This window comes from Myotis daubentonii, chromosome 11 (genome assembly GCF_963259705.1).
Source record: "Myotis daubentonii chromosome 11, mMyoDau2.1, whole genome shotgun sequence".
Classification (NCBI taxonomy): Eukaryota; Metazoa; Chordata; class Mammalia; order Chiroptera; family Vespertilionidae; genus Myotis; species Myotis daubentonii.
The window spans coordinates 72926877-72944909 of record NC_081850.1 but is presented as its reverse complement, the minus strand read 5'-3'; the positions used below and the strand labels follow the sequence as shown (position 1 = coordinate 72944909).

General features: G+C 39.2%; 1 protein-coding gene across 5 annotated transcripts in view; it reads left to right on the top strand.

Annotated features, from left to right (window-relative positions):
- The first annotated feature begins 485 nt into the window (after positions 1-485).
- Positions 486-18033, top strand: part of RC3H2 (ring finger and CCCH-type domains 2) — a 43664-nt gene continuing 26116 nt past the window's right edge. For 3 of the 5 annotated variants that reach the window (XM_059657928.1, XM_059657926.1, XM_059657925.1), the window contains exons 1-4: positions 487-723; positions 7955-8252; positions 11196-11313; positions 13979-14212. In XM_059657928.1, coding sequence (XP_059513911.1) covers positions 8022-8252; positions 11196-11313; positions 13979-14212 — 583 coding nt within the window. In that variant the 5' untranslated portion in view covers positions 487-723; positions 7955-8021. Of the gene's footprint in view, positions 724-7954; positions 8253-11195; positions 11314-13978; positions 14213-18033 lie in introns of all 5 variants that reach the window. The other 2 variants (XM_059657929.1, XM_059657930.1) reach the window with 2 other exon arrangements.

The window sequence follows — 18033 nt, the reverse complement described above, 5'->3', positions numbered from 1 at the left end:
CGTTATTGCCTGCCAAACAAATGCTCTCTTTTTCTTTCATTTTTTAAATCAGGGAGATCCTTTGGCACCTAGAGGGATTGAGGAATGGGGTCAGCATCTGATTGTGGGAGAGTGATAAGATTGTAATACAAATGTATCAGATTAAGTTAAATGAATATCACGATTTTCACGAATATCATGAGGGCAGTCAGACACTAGCTCAAACCAATGTCCAAGAGGCTGGCTCAAGGAGAAGATGAATGTGCTGGGAGTTTCCCATAAACCCCTTCGGCTTGCCTAGGCATCTTAACAGCACCTCCCACCTTATTCCAGTTTTCCCATGTCACGTGATGAGGGTGGTTCGGCTCCAGCAGAGGGAAGCTAATGCGCGGTCCAGGTGGCTGGAGCTACGACGCTTTCCTTCCACCGCCCAGACTCCCGGTTTTGCGTGATCTCGCGTGATGTGGGGAGTATCTTCTCGCGAGAGTTACGTCTGGCTCCCTCCAGGTCCGCCTCTATGGTGAAGAGGCGGTGGTGGAGGAGGAGGTGGAGGGAGGAGGAGGAGGCCCCGTCGCGGCCTCCGCCGCCGCCAACGGGGCTGTCCCTGTAGCTCCCGATGGAGTTTGAGGTCGTGAAGCCGCCGCCGAGCTCTGCCCCGGCGAGACGAGGCGCCTCTGTCGCCGAGCCGCGCCGCCGCGGGGCTCCCGGGAGCGGCCCTTAGCGACCCCGCCCGGGCCCCCACAGGTAGGGCGGGGGCGGGCACGATGCAGCTCGGGCCCCAGTCCGAGTCCCTGGTCCCCGGCGATCGATCGGGCAGGAGACCTATGTTAGCCCGGGGCCTGTGCCCTGTCGTTGTCGGTGCACGGAGGGTTGGGGGAACTGAGGGCCGCACCTGACACCCCAACCGGGAGTCCAGAGATCAAGGAGGGCCCCGGCCTTGTCGGGCTCTTTCAATGCCGAGGCCTCGCGCAAATGGCCACCTCCCTTCGCCTCCTGCAGAGGGGCCGCCTCTGACCCCTAAGCAATCCACCCGAGCGAAGGCCAGGCTCCCCTTCCCTTTCCACGCCAGTTAGTAAGAGGGGCGTTGGAGGAGGTTCTCGAAACCAAGTACCCTCCTAGCTTTTCGGCTTTCCGCCCTGGGGCTTCACCAGATCCTAACGCAGGGATGGTGGCGGCGGGCTGAGTAGTAAGCGGGGACCCTGGCCAGACAATGCCCTGGGAGGGCTCAACCTCCCGGGAGGGCGAAGGCCGGCCCGGAGGGGTCGCCCAGTGCATGTGACGGGGCGCTGGCATGACACGGAGCCAGGGAATTCTGCTGCGGCTTTCTTCCCCTCTTGCATTTTTCCTTCTTGGGGAAGCCTCTTAAGGGGAGACTCTTCCACCATCTTAGAAAAATGGTAGAAAGCATCTTTGTTTGCAGAGCTACTTTTCTGTGTCCGTAGCTTTCGGAAAGGAGATGAGGGTAGCTGTCATTTACCTCTTTCGAGTCACAATAGAGTTGCAAGATACCAGTAGGTAGAACCTTGGCACCAAGAGTCTCAAGTAATCACTGACATAAAGTAGAGCTAATCTCGTGATTCCCTACCGGTTTTATTTATTTATTTTTTTATAACCACCTACGTTCCCTTTTTCATTCCTTCTCTCCATGTACCCAGACCCTGTCTTTTTAATCCCTATTTTCCCACCCGCTGCGATTAGGACTTTGTATCCCAAATAAAGTGCTTTAACGGATCCTTTCCATTTTTGTGTTAGTCAAACTTTTAAGTTCCAGTAGGAACTTTGGGTTAACCTGAGAAAGCCAATGTTGCTGTACTAAACGGCTATAATTTCCCAAAAGCAAAGAAACAAATGTTTTAGTTAGCCTGTGGAGCCTTTTTATAGTTATACAAATTTAGTTAAGGCTTCTTGAAACATTAAGAAGAGTTCTCCCATCGTTACCTTCTTTTATCTGCCTAAAGGGCTACACCACTCTTCTAACACAACATCCCTTGTCTGTTTACTCCCACATTCAGTTCTTGAAGAAATAGAGACCATTTTTTTCCAACATTGCCATTTTTGTCGGAGATTCTTGTTTTAAGAGTTGTGGAGTTTGGAAATTTGCTAGGAAAAAAAAAAACAATGTTAAACATATATTCCAAAAGCAGATGTTGTCATTCAAGCTGGCTCCTATTCTTTGAGCATTTAATTGCTGTCGTGTTGATTAGTGAATCCTTTGAGTTACTCCTGATCTGTTATTACTGTTGTGTTAACCTGACATGCAAAAATACTTTATGTCCTTTGTTTATATGTTTTCATTAATTCACTTTCTGCTTTTGTAATTTGCTGTCTTTTCGTTTGAAAAAAGTTAACAAAAATTCTTTTGGGAGGGAAAGTATTTTTCTTTACACAGAATTTTATATTCAAAAAATAGAACTTCTGTATTGTATGTGATATCTAAGAATGCTAAGTAAACTTACAACAAGGTTTTATCATGATTAGTACTTGCATATTGTTTTGGACTGAGTTGAAGTTTCACTTTCTACTGATGTGAAAAAGGAAGCATGTAGTCAAATAAAGCTAGCTGAAAATTAAAAATAATGTTTTGCACCCAGTCTTATAACTATTGTAAGTTACATCTTTAATAATCCTCAGGGTTTTCTAGTTTTATGAAAACCTTCTTAAGTGTAGGTGTGACTTTCACCTCAAATTCTCAATAAAATTTACTTTTGAGTATTATTTTTAATTTTAAGGAGAATTTCATTGTCCAATACTAGCTAGTAGTCTCATGTAGCAGTTGAGCACTTGAAATATGGCAGGTATGAATTGAGATGTGCTGTAAGTGTAAAATGCACACAAGATTTTGAAAACTTAGTACAACAACAAAAAAAAGAATTTAAAATATCTCACTAATTTTTACATTGATTACATGTTAAAATGACACCTTGTATAAATTAGGTTAAAGAAAAGATATTAAAATTAAATTTACCTGTTTTTTCCTTTTTTAATATGACTGCTAGAAAATTTTAAATTACTTGTGGCTTGCATTATTTCTATTGGACAGTGCTGTTCTAGAGGATCTCTTGCAATAAATAAATTACCTGAATTAAAAGACATGAAAACCAAAAATTTCAAGTCTAATCATCACTAAAGAAGCAAAACTTTATTGCTTATATTAATTAAAATAAAGAATTATTTCATTACTGTTCTTTTGGAAGACACTGAAAGTTAAAAACCTCATACTTAATAAAAAACCAAGTTCAACCCCATAGTGAGCCGAAGTAAAACTTGAGTCAAAAATCTTCCCTTGCCGAAACCAGTTTGGCTCAGTGGATAGAGCGTCGGCCTGTGGACTGAAGGGTCCCGGGTTCGATTCTGGTCGAGGGCATGTACCTTGGTTGCGGGCACATCCCCAGTGGGAGATGTGCAGGAGGCAGCTGATCGATGTTTCTCTCTCATCGATGTTTCTAACTCTCTATCTCTCTCCCTTCCTCTCTGTAAAAAATCAATAAAATATATTTTAAAAAAAAAATCTTTCCTAACTTAGACTAAAGTTACATAGCAGTCTTTAAAATGGTAATTCTGTTCCTTTTGCTCCAATCCTTTTGATATGTTTGAATGCTTAGTTTTAGTTGGTTTTGTTTGTTTTGTAGGTTAAGGTCTAAATTGTACTTAGGATGCTTTAAATACTATTTTTAAGTCCAAAAGTAATTATTTTAAAGGTTTTAAATACTGTTATAGGTCCATTTCAGTCACTTAAATTCTTCATATGGGTAAACTAGAATGAAAACAATGAGTGTTTTAATTAACAGACCTGAGCCCTAATTTTACACCTTTATAAAATAATGTATATATTTATACAATAGTGAAAGAGGCATAAACATTATTCTGGCATTTTAAAATCAGATGTCATAGTCATAAACTAGCTGCACAATATCATGGCAGTCTGTTATGAGAAAATGAAAGTACTTAGCTGGTATGCAGTTTGCTTTTAAAGCAGTTTATAATTTGCATCATATGAGACTTATAGTCTTAAAAATTACTTGAGTAAAAATGTGTTTAAGGTCCCACCTTTAATGTTTCTCACTCCTATGCTTTATCGTTTTACTCATCTTCAGTTTTAGTAACTAATAACTAAAGTTAGTTAAATACAAAAAAATTAATTAGAATGTTTTTCTTAAGTAGTCCCTTTGCATATCTAGAGTTGTGAGCTTTTTAATCCATTTTACCTCAATTTCAGATATTTTGGTAGCATTTTTAGAATGAATACATCAATATTAACTATAAATGTTATTAGTAATTTAGGTTTCCATAGATTCAAATAAGTTACTATGGAATGTATTAATATAAATCTAGGAACTTTACACATTAATATATTTTCTTAGCTTGCCATTGTTAAATTAAAAAGACTAGGCTATTTATCACTTTTTATAATTATAAAAATATATTCTAGGTAAATGTTTACAAAGTGCCTTTTTTAAATAAATGAAAGGCCTATTTTGTCATTATTAATTAAATGTTTTAGTGAACAGCATGAACTCTGTCTTAGGTAAATTTTTATTTTGTATTTATATTTATTGAGGAATCTAGAATTTATTGATAATGTTACTGAAGAAAAGCATTTTTTAAAAATCAAACCATTCCTTATATATTAAGTAAGGAAAATTTAGTTCATAATTTTCCTATTAGAAAGTTAGAATGTGACACACAACAGAAGGAAAATTTGCAGTTACTGTAAAAATTTTGGCACAATCTGTCTTTTAAAGGTATAAATTAAATTACTAGAAATTAAACTTTAATAATATTAAAGCATCTGGTGTTTGTAGACCTAGAAATATATATAGAATATTATAACATACAACTATCAAGTATATTCTGGAATAGTTTGAAACACTTTAAAGCTAATAGGTGAAAATATGAAAGATATAATTTTTATGTTCAAACAATGCTTCCCCCCACACACACACACATGCACACGCACACACTAACTTTAAAGCATTTGGGGATGATCTTGGAAAACTATAAGGAAAGAGTATTTTGCTACTAGTTTTATATTACTCAGTGGCCTTTGATACCCTGACCCCCTGAATTATGAAAAAAAAAATTGGTGCAGTGTCTTGTTTTGATAAATAATCAGTTCAAGTTATTAACTAAATTAGGGCCCTCAATCATAGATTTAAGATAAAATTTATTCTTCCTCAGAGACCTTTTCCTTGTATAATTCTGCAGCCTGGTAAGCTGAACATTAAAAATGTTATATAGTTTCAAGGAGTGATGTATTCACCTACTTCGTGCTCATCCCTAAAGTTGAAAGCCAACTGACTGGTTTTAAGATTGATGGCATTAATAGGTGTGGCAATGTATATTAGGTACATTCCATTAGAGCTATTTGAGGAGAAGTTTGTATAGGGAGCTTTTTACATAGCAAGCCCTATCATTTATTTTTACAAGATATTTTTAAAACCTTAAGTTTTTGTGAACATAAAAGCACAATAAAGGCTAATAAAATTCATTTGGATGTGATGATATTGGAGAATGAGTTATAGACCTTTCTGTTCTAAATCTGACTTCATTTTTAAACATTTAATTTCTGTGGAACTAAAATATTTGGGCTGATAAACATTTTTATGAAATAAACCATTGGCTGTTTAATTGCCCTAAATACCTAGATTTCTTGTTCACCAAAGAGCCTTTGTCAGACTTATATAAGTTTAGTATTAGAAGATACAGAAAATTTGTGAACTGTAGAATCTTCAAGTTAGGAATCTAAAGATTTTAATTAGACGACAGCATAGTTTTGATACTAAATATTTTATTTTACTAAAAATTATGGAACAAACATTTGGATCTTAGGAATAAGAAAAGAAAACTTACTGTTACTTTTCCCATGTCCCTTTTAATCATATACAAATGTAATTTTTCTCACACTATAATATCAAAAATAGAAATTTATATTTTGCAGTTTTTCAATTTATAATTATTAGATGTTAATAATTCTTTTAGTCTTCTAAAAGGTGTTTTTATTATATTTTTTAATCCTCACCTGAGGATATGTTTTTCATTGATTATAGAGAGAAAAGAAGGGAGAGGGAGAGAGAGAGAAGGAGAGAAACATCAGTGTGAGAGAGAGAAAGATGGATTGGTTGCCTCCTGCACGTGCCCCAATGGGAATCCTTCCCATAACCTGGGTATGTGCCCGGACTGGGAATCAAACCCACCACCTTTTGGTATGGGATGACGCACTTACGAACTGAGCCACACCAGCCAGGGCTCTTCTTCTATATCTTGCTCATTGGACCTGACAGTTTTTGGAGATATATATATATGTAATCTATCTCATATATATATATGGTAATATATCAATCACAAAATATGTTTTGTCAAAAGTATTGTAGAGAACCACATTCAAGATTTGTAAGAATATATATATATATTTTTAATATATATTTTATTGATTTTTTACAGAGAGAAAGGGAGAGGGATAGAGAGTTAGAAACATCGATGAGAGAGAAACACCAATCAGCTGCCTCCTGCACACTTCCCACTGGGGATGTGCCCGCAACCAAGGTACATGCCCTTGACCAGAATCGAACCTGGGACCCTTGAGTCCGCAGGCCGACGCTCTATCCGCTGAGCCAAACCGGTTAGGGCAAGACAATATTTTTTTAAATATTTTTTTATTGATTTCAGAGAGGAAGTGAGGAGAGATAGAAACATCAGTGATGAGAGAGAATCATTGATTAGCTGCCTCCTGCATGCCCCTTACTGGGGATCAAGTCCTCAACCCAGGCATGTGCCCTTGACTGGACTTGAACTTGGGAACCTTCATTTCATAGGCTGATGCTTTATCCTGTAAGCCAAACTGGCTAGGGCTGTAAGACAATATTTTTCTTTTTTTACTTTGGCAATGTATTTTGAGGTCGGCATCTTTTTTTCATTTATGTATAACCAGCTCTTTCATTATAATCTCCTTTTATCCCCTTACTAGAGGCCCAGTGCACAATATTCGTGCACTGATGGTGGTGGGGGTGGGGGTTCTGTCAGCCCAGCCTGTGCCCTCTCACAGTCCAGGACCCCTTGGGGGATGTCTGCCTGCCAGCTTAGGCCCGATCCCCAAGGGGAATTGGGCCTAAGCTGCCAGTGAGACATCCCTCTCCCAGTCTGGGACCCCTTGCTCCTTACTGCCCTGCCCACTTTCAGTGGAGGCGGGAAAGGCTCCCAACACCGATGCTGGGCTCACCAGCCGTGAGCCCAGCTTCTGGCTGAGTGGCGCTCCCACTGTGGGAGTGGACTGACCACCAGGAGGGCAGCTTCTGCATTGGGCATCTGCCCCCTGGTGGTCAGTGCACATCGTAGCGACCTGTTGTTCCACCTTTGGTTGATTTGCATATTACACTTTTATTACATAGGATTTCCAGTACCTCAGTTAGCCTCCTAATCAAGTCCTGACCGGAGATTTCCTCTTTTGTGAAGCTGCCAAGTTGAACATATATCCTGGACTGACGTGGTCATTCAGGTGGCAAAGCTGTTTCTTCACACTTGATTCACTATGATATTGTTTGGAACAATGGTTTCCAAAGTTTACTAACTCTAGGCTCTATCTTAATATGTTTTGAGGTAGTAGATACCTATGGGAAACACTTTTTTTTTTAAAAAATCAGCTATCCAAATTAATATGTGTTCCTAAAAATGAAATGTGGAATATTAATATGCCCATTTGATGTAGTAGTTAAGAAAAACAAATGATAGCTCTTGATGATTGTTTTATTAGCTACTAATATAAATATTTTTAGTTGAAAGGAACACTCTTAGAATAATGTTTCTGGGCAAAATTTCAGAAATTTAATTCAGCAAATAGACTTAAAGAAAAAGATATCCAAAACATACAAAGTTACTCAGAAGTGTTTTCAGTCTTGAGGCTGTGATGGTTGTCTTTACAATTAGCTCTTGAAAGGGAATGATGAATATATGTTTAATTCTTACTTTTGTCCATTTCCAGCTTACAAAACACTACACAGCAAAATAATGATCTGCTAGACTGCTAACCCGAGCATCCAGCTTCCACAATGCCTGTGCAGGCAGCTCAATGGACAGAATTTCTGTCCTGTCCAATCTGCTATAATGAATTTGATGAGAATGTGCACAAACCCATCAGTTTAGGTTGTTCACACACTGTTTGCAAGACCTGCTTGAACAAACTTCACCGAAAAGCTTGTCCCTTTGATCAGACTGCCATCAACACCGACATTGATGTGCTTCCTGTCAACTTCGCACTTCTCCAGTTAGTTGGAGCCCAGGTAAACTTCCAAGATTTCACTAATTTGGTATGTGCAATAATTATAGTACTTAGCTCATTAAGGGGTACAAAGTACGTTTAATGATATTTGATACATAAAAATACTCAGTGTACCTGATTCTCATGACTATCCTGCGAAAGTTTTTCTTTAAATAATGTCATAAATCCTTACGCAGAACCATAATTTTATTATGGCTATATGATTCTCTGTGTTCAATGCTATGGTCAAAATTTATTTTATAAGTGATTTTGGTGGATAAGAAAAATTTTGATATAAGCATACATCAATATTTATTCATTAGGTGATACGAGAAGAAATGTAATCAAAGTTTTGGCCAGAGAGCAACCAACTAGAAACCTCAAATGGAGGTTTTTTGGTTTTCTTTTTAATTTCACTTGACATCTATAATAATAAAAGCGTAATATGCTAATTAGACCGAACAGCCAGGGCTGAGGCAGCTGCTGTGGCTGTGAGGGCCAAACCCCTTGGACAAATTTCATGTATCGGGCCTCTAGTGATAAAATAAGCCCTATTTGGGGATGAGTATATCGAAAACCATGCTAAAAAATAACTATTTCTTGTTGATAATCATTTTATTGAATCAGAGCAAAGTCCTAGATTTATAGTAATTTTCATTTAGTGAGAGTCTACTTTGTGTAGGTATGATTGTAAACATTCAATATCTATTATTATCAACTAGCGGCCTGGTGCATGGATTCGTGTACCTGTGGGATCCCTTGGCCTGGCCTGCACTCTTGCAATCCAGGACCCCTCAGGGGATGTCAGAGAGCCGGTTTCGGCCCAATCCCTGCAGGCCAGGCCGAGGGACCCCACCAGTTCACAAATCCGTGCACCAGGCCTCTAGTATGCATATGAGCTCTTTGGTTAATCTTTGGTCGCCATCATTCCTACCCCCTTTCCCTCTGAGATTCATCAGCCTGTTCCCTGTTTCCGTGCCTGTGGTTTCTGCTCCTGCGTTGAGCATCTGCCCCCTGGTGGTCAGTGCGCATCATAGCTGTCGGTCGGTTGGCCGGTTGCTTAGGCTTTTATATATATAGATTCTTGCTATTGCTTTTCAGGTATTTAATATCCCCATTTTACAAGTGAGGAAGAAGATTCTGTACATTGTGTATTACATAAAGTAAGAAAGTAAGAATTTTTCTGATCAGTCACATCTTAGTAAATTCAATGAATTAAAATATCTCGTTCTATACTATCTTCATATTTGAAGTTTTCCTATTAAAGAACAACATTTCTTCTCAATATTCATAATCCAGACGCTCTGAAATTAAGATGCAGTTGTAATTATTAGTGCATCATAATTTAATTGGCAGCAATTTTTCTTAACAGTGCAGAAAAGAATGGTGGCTCTTGCAAATAATGGCATCTTAGATCCAACAAAATACTGTTGACTTTTTTGTAATAATACTAGCTACCATTTATTTACCATCTGCTATAGGGCAGGTATTGTGTTTGTCTTTTAAATAAATGTCCTCTCAGTTGGTTCTTAAAAATAGCCAGCAGGCTTATGCAGTGTGATTTCTGTTATCTCTTCAGGCTCATCTACTACTGTCTTCACTCTTTCTGCTTAAGCCACACTGCCTCCCAGTCCGTTGTTAAATAAGCCAGAAGTATTCCCACCTGAGGGCGTTTGTGTAGTGACTCTGCCTAGAATGCTCATTCCTTCTCCTCTTTTAAGTCTTTCTAATGTCATGACCATCCCCCTTAAAATTGCAACCTCTCTCCGGTACTCCTAATTTTCCTTATTCTTGTTGGATAATTGGTATTGATCACCCTTCATCATACTATGTTTTTTATTTATGTTTCTTTTAAATTTATTGGTTGCCTTCTCTCTTCTCCACTAGAATGTAAGCTCCACAAGGGCAAGAAATTTTGTCTGTTTAGCTCACTGTGCTTGGTACATGGTAGTAACTCCATAACTATAAATATTTGTTAAATTGAATTTTAACATTTTTTAAAATTTATCTTTATTGTTGAAAGTATTACAGATGTCCCCTCTGTCCCAATTGACCCCCCTCGCCCTGCACCCCCCCCCCCAACAAGCTAAATTGAATTTTTATAATGGCACAATGAAATAGGGATTTTCATCTTCATTTTGCAGATAGGGAAACCATGACTTGGAGCAGTTAAATAATTTACTCAAGATCACTCGTAGAAATGGCAGAGCTGCAGTTTTGACCTTTCATTGAGAACACTGTGTCTTGTGGTGCTTATATTCTAGCAAGGGGGTACAGTAAATATAGTAAGTACATTATATAGTAAGAAGGTACTTAGTGCTAAGGGGAAAAAATTCTTGTCCTTTTTACCTACTTTTTGTTTTGAAATACTTTTAGAAAAAGTTGCAAAAGTTATACAGAGGACCTGTATAACTTCCTGCAGCTTCCCCTAATATTAACATCTTTTAAAATTACAGCATAGCCCTAACCGGTTTTGCTCAGTGGATAGAGCAAGCATCGGCCTGCAGACTGAAAGGTCCCAGGTTCGATTCCGGTCAAGGGCATGTACGTTGGTTGCGGGTACATCCCCAGTAGGAGGTGTGCAGGAGGCAGCTGATAGATGTTTCTCTCTCATCGATGTTTCTACCTCTCTATCCCTCTCCCTTCCTCTCTGTAAAAAAATCAATAAAAAAATAAAAATTAAATTACAGCATAGTTATCAACCCCAAGAAATTAACATTGATACAGTACTATTAACTGCCTGCTTCTTTTCTTCATCCATTAACCCACCCAGACCCTGTATTAAGTATGATATTCTTGATTCTTGGAAAGCAGATTAGATGTTTGCCTTTAATTTTATTTAAACTACCTCGATGTATGTCTATGTTATAATTTATACTCACCAAGATTATTATCAAATATATAAATAACAGCTTGTAAGCTCGGTGAATGTATTTCTTCAATTTTTTGTTTGTTTTGTTTTTAGGTACCAGACCATCAGTCAATAAAGTTAAGTAATCTAGGTGAGAACAAACATTATGAAGTTGCAAAGAAATGTGTTGAAGATTTGGCACTCTACTTAAAACCACTAAGTGGAGGTAAAGGTAAGTTCCCAAAAAGTGTTTTTTCCTGGTGAGGAGGACTTGGTAATACATTTACTCTGACAGATTCGATGCTGATGCCCTCTTAAAACATTTTGAATTTTGGAAAATGAGTTTGCTTGGAGAGATCTTGGAAAACTTTTTGATTGAAAACATTTATTACACTATTTTCTGAAAACAACCAATATTGTTATTAATGTAATAATTCATTAGACATACAACATTGAGCTTTAAGAAATATTTGTATTCATTGATTAAACTAATAGTGCTATAGCAGGATATTACTTTTGATAAGCCCTATTAAGACAAGTTTTATGTGTTCATGCATTCATTCAATCATTCATTAAATTTTATTGAGCACTTATAGAGGTTACAGTCCCTGTCTTCACGGAGCCCGCAGTCTATTGGGGGTGATAGCCATGTAAGCACAATAAATTATTTTAAGTGCTGTGACAGAAGTGAAATTCTGTTTTGTTTATCACTGCATACCCAGTGTTTAGCACATCATATATGTAATAAAATGTTGAATGAAAAAATCAATCAAGTATTTATTTTGTACCTGCTCTGTGCTTTGCACTGTTCGATATTTTGGATATAGTGATTTTTTTTGAGAGAGAGAGAGACTTACCCTGTACACCTCATTCATTCATTGAACAGATATTTAAAGAGCATATAGTAAACACCAGACACTATTTTGGTACTTGGGGATACTTGAGCAAATATGCGTGCCCTTGTAGCAATCATGTTTAGAAAAGAGAGCAAGTATAATAATAAATGTAATAAAAAAGAAAATTATGTAACATGTTCTAAATAATTGCTATGGAAAGGAAATAATACATTTAGAGGGATAAGAAATGTCAGAGTGAGTGGAGAATGGCAGATTGCAATTTGAAATAAGGTGATGAGTGTAGGCCTCAGTTAAAGGGTAGCTTTTGATATTGAGATAAAAGGTAAGGTAGTTAGCTATGTAGGTTCCTGGGAAAAGACTGTTAAAGGCAGACAGAATAGTAAAGTCCTCAAGGCATATGTAGCATCTTCAAGGAATAACAAGGATCTATTTTAAAGCTAGGGTCAGAGACTTTCTTAAATTATTGGATGTGGGATAGGAGAGAAAGAGCTGAGTCAAGTATGACTGTTGGGTTTGGGGCCTGCGCATGAAAAAGAGAGGTTGTCGTCAATTTAGATAAGGGATAGTATAGTAGATCAGGTTTAAGTAGGAAAACCTGGAGTTCAGTTTTGGTCATGTTAACTGCTATGTCAAATCTTCACTTGAATGCTGTTGAGTAACCGATGGATATATATTAAGGAATGAAGTATAGGAGCTGTAACTTTGGAAGTCATTGACATATGGATGGTATCTAATGCAGTAAGACTAGGTGAGATCATCTAGTGTAGATAGAGAAGAAAATGAAAACTGAGTCCTGAGGCCCTTTAATATTAAGAAGATAGGAAGAAAAGATAAAATCAGAGAATAAGACTGGAAAAAAGAAGTAAGAAGGTTACAAAACTAAGAGAATGTGTTCTGGAAGCCATGTAAAGGAAAGTGATCAAATAAGTTAGATGTGATATCTGTGATGATGCTGTTGAAAAGTCAAGTAAGATAAGAATTGAGAATGGACCGTTAATTTAACAAAGATGAGGAAATTGTCATCACGAGCAGTTTTGGTTAAGTGATGGTGGCAAAAACTTGGAATAGATTTTAAAGATTGTGGAGAAAGGAATTGAGCTAATTCTAGATTTGCTACAAAAAGAAGGAAAGAAAAACTCAAAAAAGGGGGGGGGGAAAGAAATGGGACAGAAGTAGGGGAAGAAGAATAAATAAGATTTACTTTTAACAGAGCTGCCTCAAACAGATTGTCGAGCTGCAGCGGGAAGGCCGGGGAGGGTTGGGGGGCAGGAGGTAGGGGGGTAAGAGATCAACTAAAGGACTTGTATGCACGCATATAAGCATAACCAATGGACATAAGACACTGGGTGATAGGGGAGGCTAGGGGACTGTCTAGGGCGGGGGGATAAAATGGATACATATGTAATACCCTTTGTAATACTTTAAGCAATAAAAAAAAAAAAAAAAGAAATAATTAGGTCAAAGGTGTAAAAAAAAAAAAAAAAAAAAAGATTTACTTTTAAGACAGATGAAATACAACTGGCTTGTTCTTATTAATGCTGATGGAAATGATCAAGTGGGAAGGGAAAAACTGATGATATGGGAGAAAGACAAGGATTGTTGAAGCAATGTCCTTGAGTCGGGAAAAGGGATTAGGATTATGGATTTTGTCACTACGCCATGTTCTTAATATCTTGTATATAATAAAAAAAACCGCTGTTAATAGTTATTACTTTTAAACTTTATTCATTCAACTTTATATTTACCTTCAATAATTTTAGTAAATAGACTAAATAAACAAACCAAAGGTACTCTCTGTTGAGGGACTCATATAACCCAGATAAGAGGATACCTAAGTAAAATTTGAAGAAACTAAAAATTAGGCTCATATTATGAGTGACTGGTAATAAACTGAAATAGATTGAGTAAAAAAAAAGGGAAATTTGTTCATAGGAGGCTCATTAGGAATTGTGGCTTAATAGTTAAATACATATAATAAAAATTGGCTTGTCTTTTTTAATTGAAAAAACGTTAGTTTTCTTTGTTTCCTTTTTCCTAAAGGTGTAGCTAGTTTGAACCAGAGTGCACTGAGCCGTCCAATGCAAAGGAAACTGGTGACACTTGTAAATTGTCAACTGGTAGAGGAAGAAGGTCGTGTAAGAGCCATGCGAGCAGCCCGTTCACTTGGAGAACGAACTGTAACGGAACTAATATTACAGCACCAGAACCCTCAGCAATTGTCTGCCAACTTATGGGCTGCTGTCAGGGCTCGAGGATGCCAGTTTCTAGGGCCAGGTAAGATAGATCACTATCTTGCCTTTCTTGTTGGTTATCAGGGCTAGAGAATGCCAATTTCTAGAGGTAGGTGAGAATCCCCAGACTCAACCCGTCTTTATACATACAAAGCTTGACATAATTACAGATAAACAAGCCAGTTTTTGTTGATCATAATCTGTATGATAAGTGCTATAATGTTTTAGAACAAATTCTCTCATTTAATCTTCAATGTCCTTCAGGAGAGGTAACACAGATCCAATTTTACATATTAGAAAACTGAGTTAACTGAGTTAGTTAAGATTGCACAGGTGTTAAGTAAAGGAAAAGTAAATTTTTTTAACTTTTAATTTTGAAATAATTTCAAATTTAACAAAAAGCTGCAAGAATAATGCAGAGCCCCTGACCAGGTAACTCAGTCAGAACCTTATCCCAATATGCCAAGGTTGCGGGTTCAATTCCTAATCAGTGCACAAACAAGAATCAGCCAATGAGTGCATAAATAAGTGGAACAACAGATGGGTGTTTCTTCTCTCTCTCTCTCTCTCTCTCTCTCTCTCTCTCTCTCTCTCTCTCTCTCTCTTCTCTTTCTTCATAATCCATAAGTAAAATACAGAATAATGCAGAGAATTCCTGTGTACTCCTTATCCACATTGATTAGTTTTTTAATTTGCTACATTTGTTATATTATTCCCTCTTTCTTTTATGAACCATTTGAAAGTAGGTTGAATACCCATTAATCCTTAAGTGTGTTTCCTAAAAACAAGGGTACAATACTACAGTCTATAGTTTATATTCCAATTTTATCAATTATTCCAAAAATGTTTTTTATGGCATTTATGTTGTAAATATTTCCCTGGCTGAAAAAGAACATAAATTAATACCTTCTTTAGGTATTGCACCTAGAGGCTAGTATCATTTTAAAATTATATAAAAATTAGTTCTGACAGGCAGAGCAACAGTTTCATGCATTGAAAAAATTACCATTTATCATAAGACTGTGTGTCCTGCCCTAACCGGTTTGGCTCAGTGGATAGAGCGTCAGCCTGCGGACTCAAGGGTCCCAGGTTCGATTCCAGTCAAGGGCATGTACCTTGGTTGTGGGCACATCCAAGGGAGTGTGCAGGAGGCAGCTGATCGATGTTTCTCTCTCATCGATGTTTCTAACTCTCTATCACTCTCCCTTCCTCTCTGTAAAAAATCAATAAAATATATTTAAAAAATAAATAAATAAAAATAAGACTGTGTGTCCTTCACATGTTATTTGTCAGAGTAGCGGTGTGTGTTTTATAAATGAGGACTTTTTTCCACTTTATGTTAAGTTCTCTTGACTTGTGTTCTTGACTTGTGTTCTGATTGGTTGTTTAATAGGAAAGATGTTTTCTTTTGTTTGATTGCAGACCCCTTATCTGTGGTTTCTTTTTCTGCAGTTTTAGTTACCTGAGGTCTAAAAATATTAGGAGAGACATTCCAGAAATAAACAATTTATAAGTTTTAAATTGCACCTTACTCTGAGTAGTGTGATAAAATCTCATGTCATTGTGAATCATTTTTTTGTCCAGCATGTCCTTACAGTATATTCTGTCCACCCATTAGTCACTTAGTAGCCATCTTGGTAATTAGTCTGTTGAGGTGTCTCACTGCTTGTGTTCAATTAACACTTATAGTAGACTGACTTTAAGTCACAATGCTTATGTCATTCACCTCACTTCATCTCATCGTGTAGTCATTGTATCATCTCGTATCTTCACCAGAATCTTGAGTACAGTACAGTAAGATATTTTGAGGAAGAGACCATATTCACAAAGCATTATAGTATATCCTATCTAATAAAAGAGAAAAATGGTAATTGGCGTACGACGATACCCTTTTCATTGGCTAATCAGGGCTATATGCAAATTAACTGCCAACTAAGATTGGCAGTTAACTGCCAACTAAGATTGGCAGTTAACTGCCAACAAGATGTCGGTTAATTTGCATATGTAGGCACATTGCAGGGAGGCGAAAGGGAAAGCAGGAAGAAGCCCCCTGCCACTGACAGTGATTGGAAACCCAGGGGGGAGCTAAGAGCTGGGGGGCAGGGCAAAGGCGGCCCTGGGGCCGCCTTTGCCCTGCCCCCCAGCCATGATCGGAGAATCAGGTGCCTTTGCTGCCCTGGCCAGTGATAGCAGGAAGTAGGGGTGGAGCCAGCGATGGGAGCTGGACACGGTCGGTCGAAGCTGGCAGTCCCGGGAGCTAGGGGTCCCTTGCCTGGGCCTAAAGCGAAGCCCACGATCGCGGGGCCGCTGCAGCTGCGGGTCCCCGCTGCCTGGGCCAGATGCCTAGGCCAGAGGTGTTAGGCCTGGGCAGGGGCGGAGCCTGCAACCGCGGGGAGCTGGGGGTCCCCTGCCCAGGCCTGACACCTCTGCCGGAGGCCTCAGGCCTGGTCAAGGGGCCGATCCAGTGATTGGTGATCGAAGGGTGATGAGGGTCAACTCCTCTGGCCGAGGCATCAGGCCTGGGTGGGGGGCGGAGCCGGGGATTGGGGAGATATGATGGTCCCCTTGCCCAGGCCTGAAGCCTGGGTCAGAGGCCTCAGGCTTGGGCGGGGGGTGGAGCAAGCGATCAGAGGGAGATGGGGGTCCCCTGCCCAGGCATGATTCCTGGGCCAGAGGCCTCAGGCCTGGGCGGGGGCCAGAGCCAGTGATCAGGGGGAGATGGGGGTCCCCTGTCCAAGCCTGACACCTCTGGCGGAGGCGTCAGGTCTGGGCAAGGGGCCGATCAGGCGATCGGAGGGTGATGGGGGTCTACGCCTCGGGCCGAGGCATCAGGCCTGGTCTGGGGGCAGAACCAGTGATGGGGGGAAATGAGGGTCCCCTGCCCAGGCCTGACGCCTCTGTCAGAGGCGTCAGGCCTGGGCAAGGGGCCGATCCTGCGATTGGAGGGTGATGGGGGTCAACGCCTGAGGGCTCCTAGTATGTGAGAGGGGGTAGGCTGGGCTGAGGGACACTCCCCCCCCCCCCCCACACACACACCCAGTGCACGAATTTCGTGCACCGGGCCCCTAGTAGTATATTATAATTGTTCTATTTTTAGTTATTGTTAATCTCTTACTGTGTCTAATTTGTAAATTAAACTTTACATAGGTATGTATGTATGTATGTACAGCAGGTTCTCGAATAACATTCAACATCGTTTTATTATAACGTTGATGAGATGCTATAGGAACTTAGCTCTTGTTTGTGTCAATTAGCCTATGGTAAAATTGGTTTCATCATAGGTTGTTTTGCTTAAAGTTGCAAAACCTATTGACAATGTTAAGTGAGGACTTTACTGTTTAGGAAAAAAACATATTAAACAGGGTTGGCAAAGTAGGTTTACAGTTGTGTTAATACTGTAATTAATAAATAAATAATCATACAAAAATAAGCTCTGCCCCGGCTGAGTGGCTCAGTTGTTTGAGTGTAATCTTGTGCACCAAAAGGTTTCCGGTTCGATCCCAGTCAGGGCACTTATGATATGGAAGGCAGTGGGTCGAGGTTTCTTTCTCTCTCCACTCCCTTCTTTTCTTCCCCTTCTCTCCCTCTTTCCTCTCTTCCTCTCCCTTCCTCTCCCTTCCTCTCTCTAAGCATGACCACAGGTGAGGAATAAAAAAAAGAAGACGCTCTGTTTCACATACTTACAACTGTAAGCCTACTTTTGCCCACCTCTGTGTATAGGGTTTGGTACTATCTACAGTTTCAGACATCCACTGGATGTCTTAGGACATATCCTCTGTGGATAAGGGTGGACTACCGTATTTTTTAATCAAGCTGTATTTGTGTATGTGTGATGTCCTATTTTTGTGCTAATTAAATACAGAC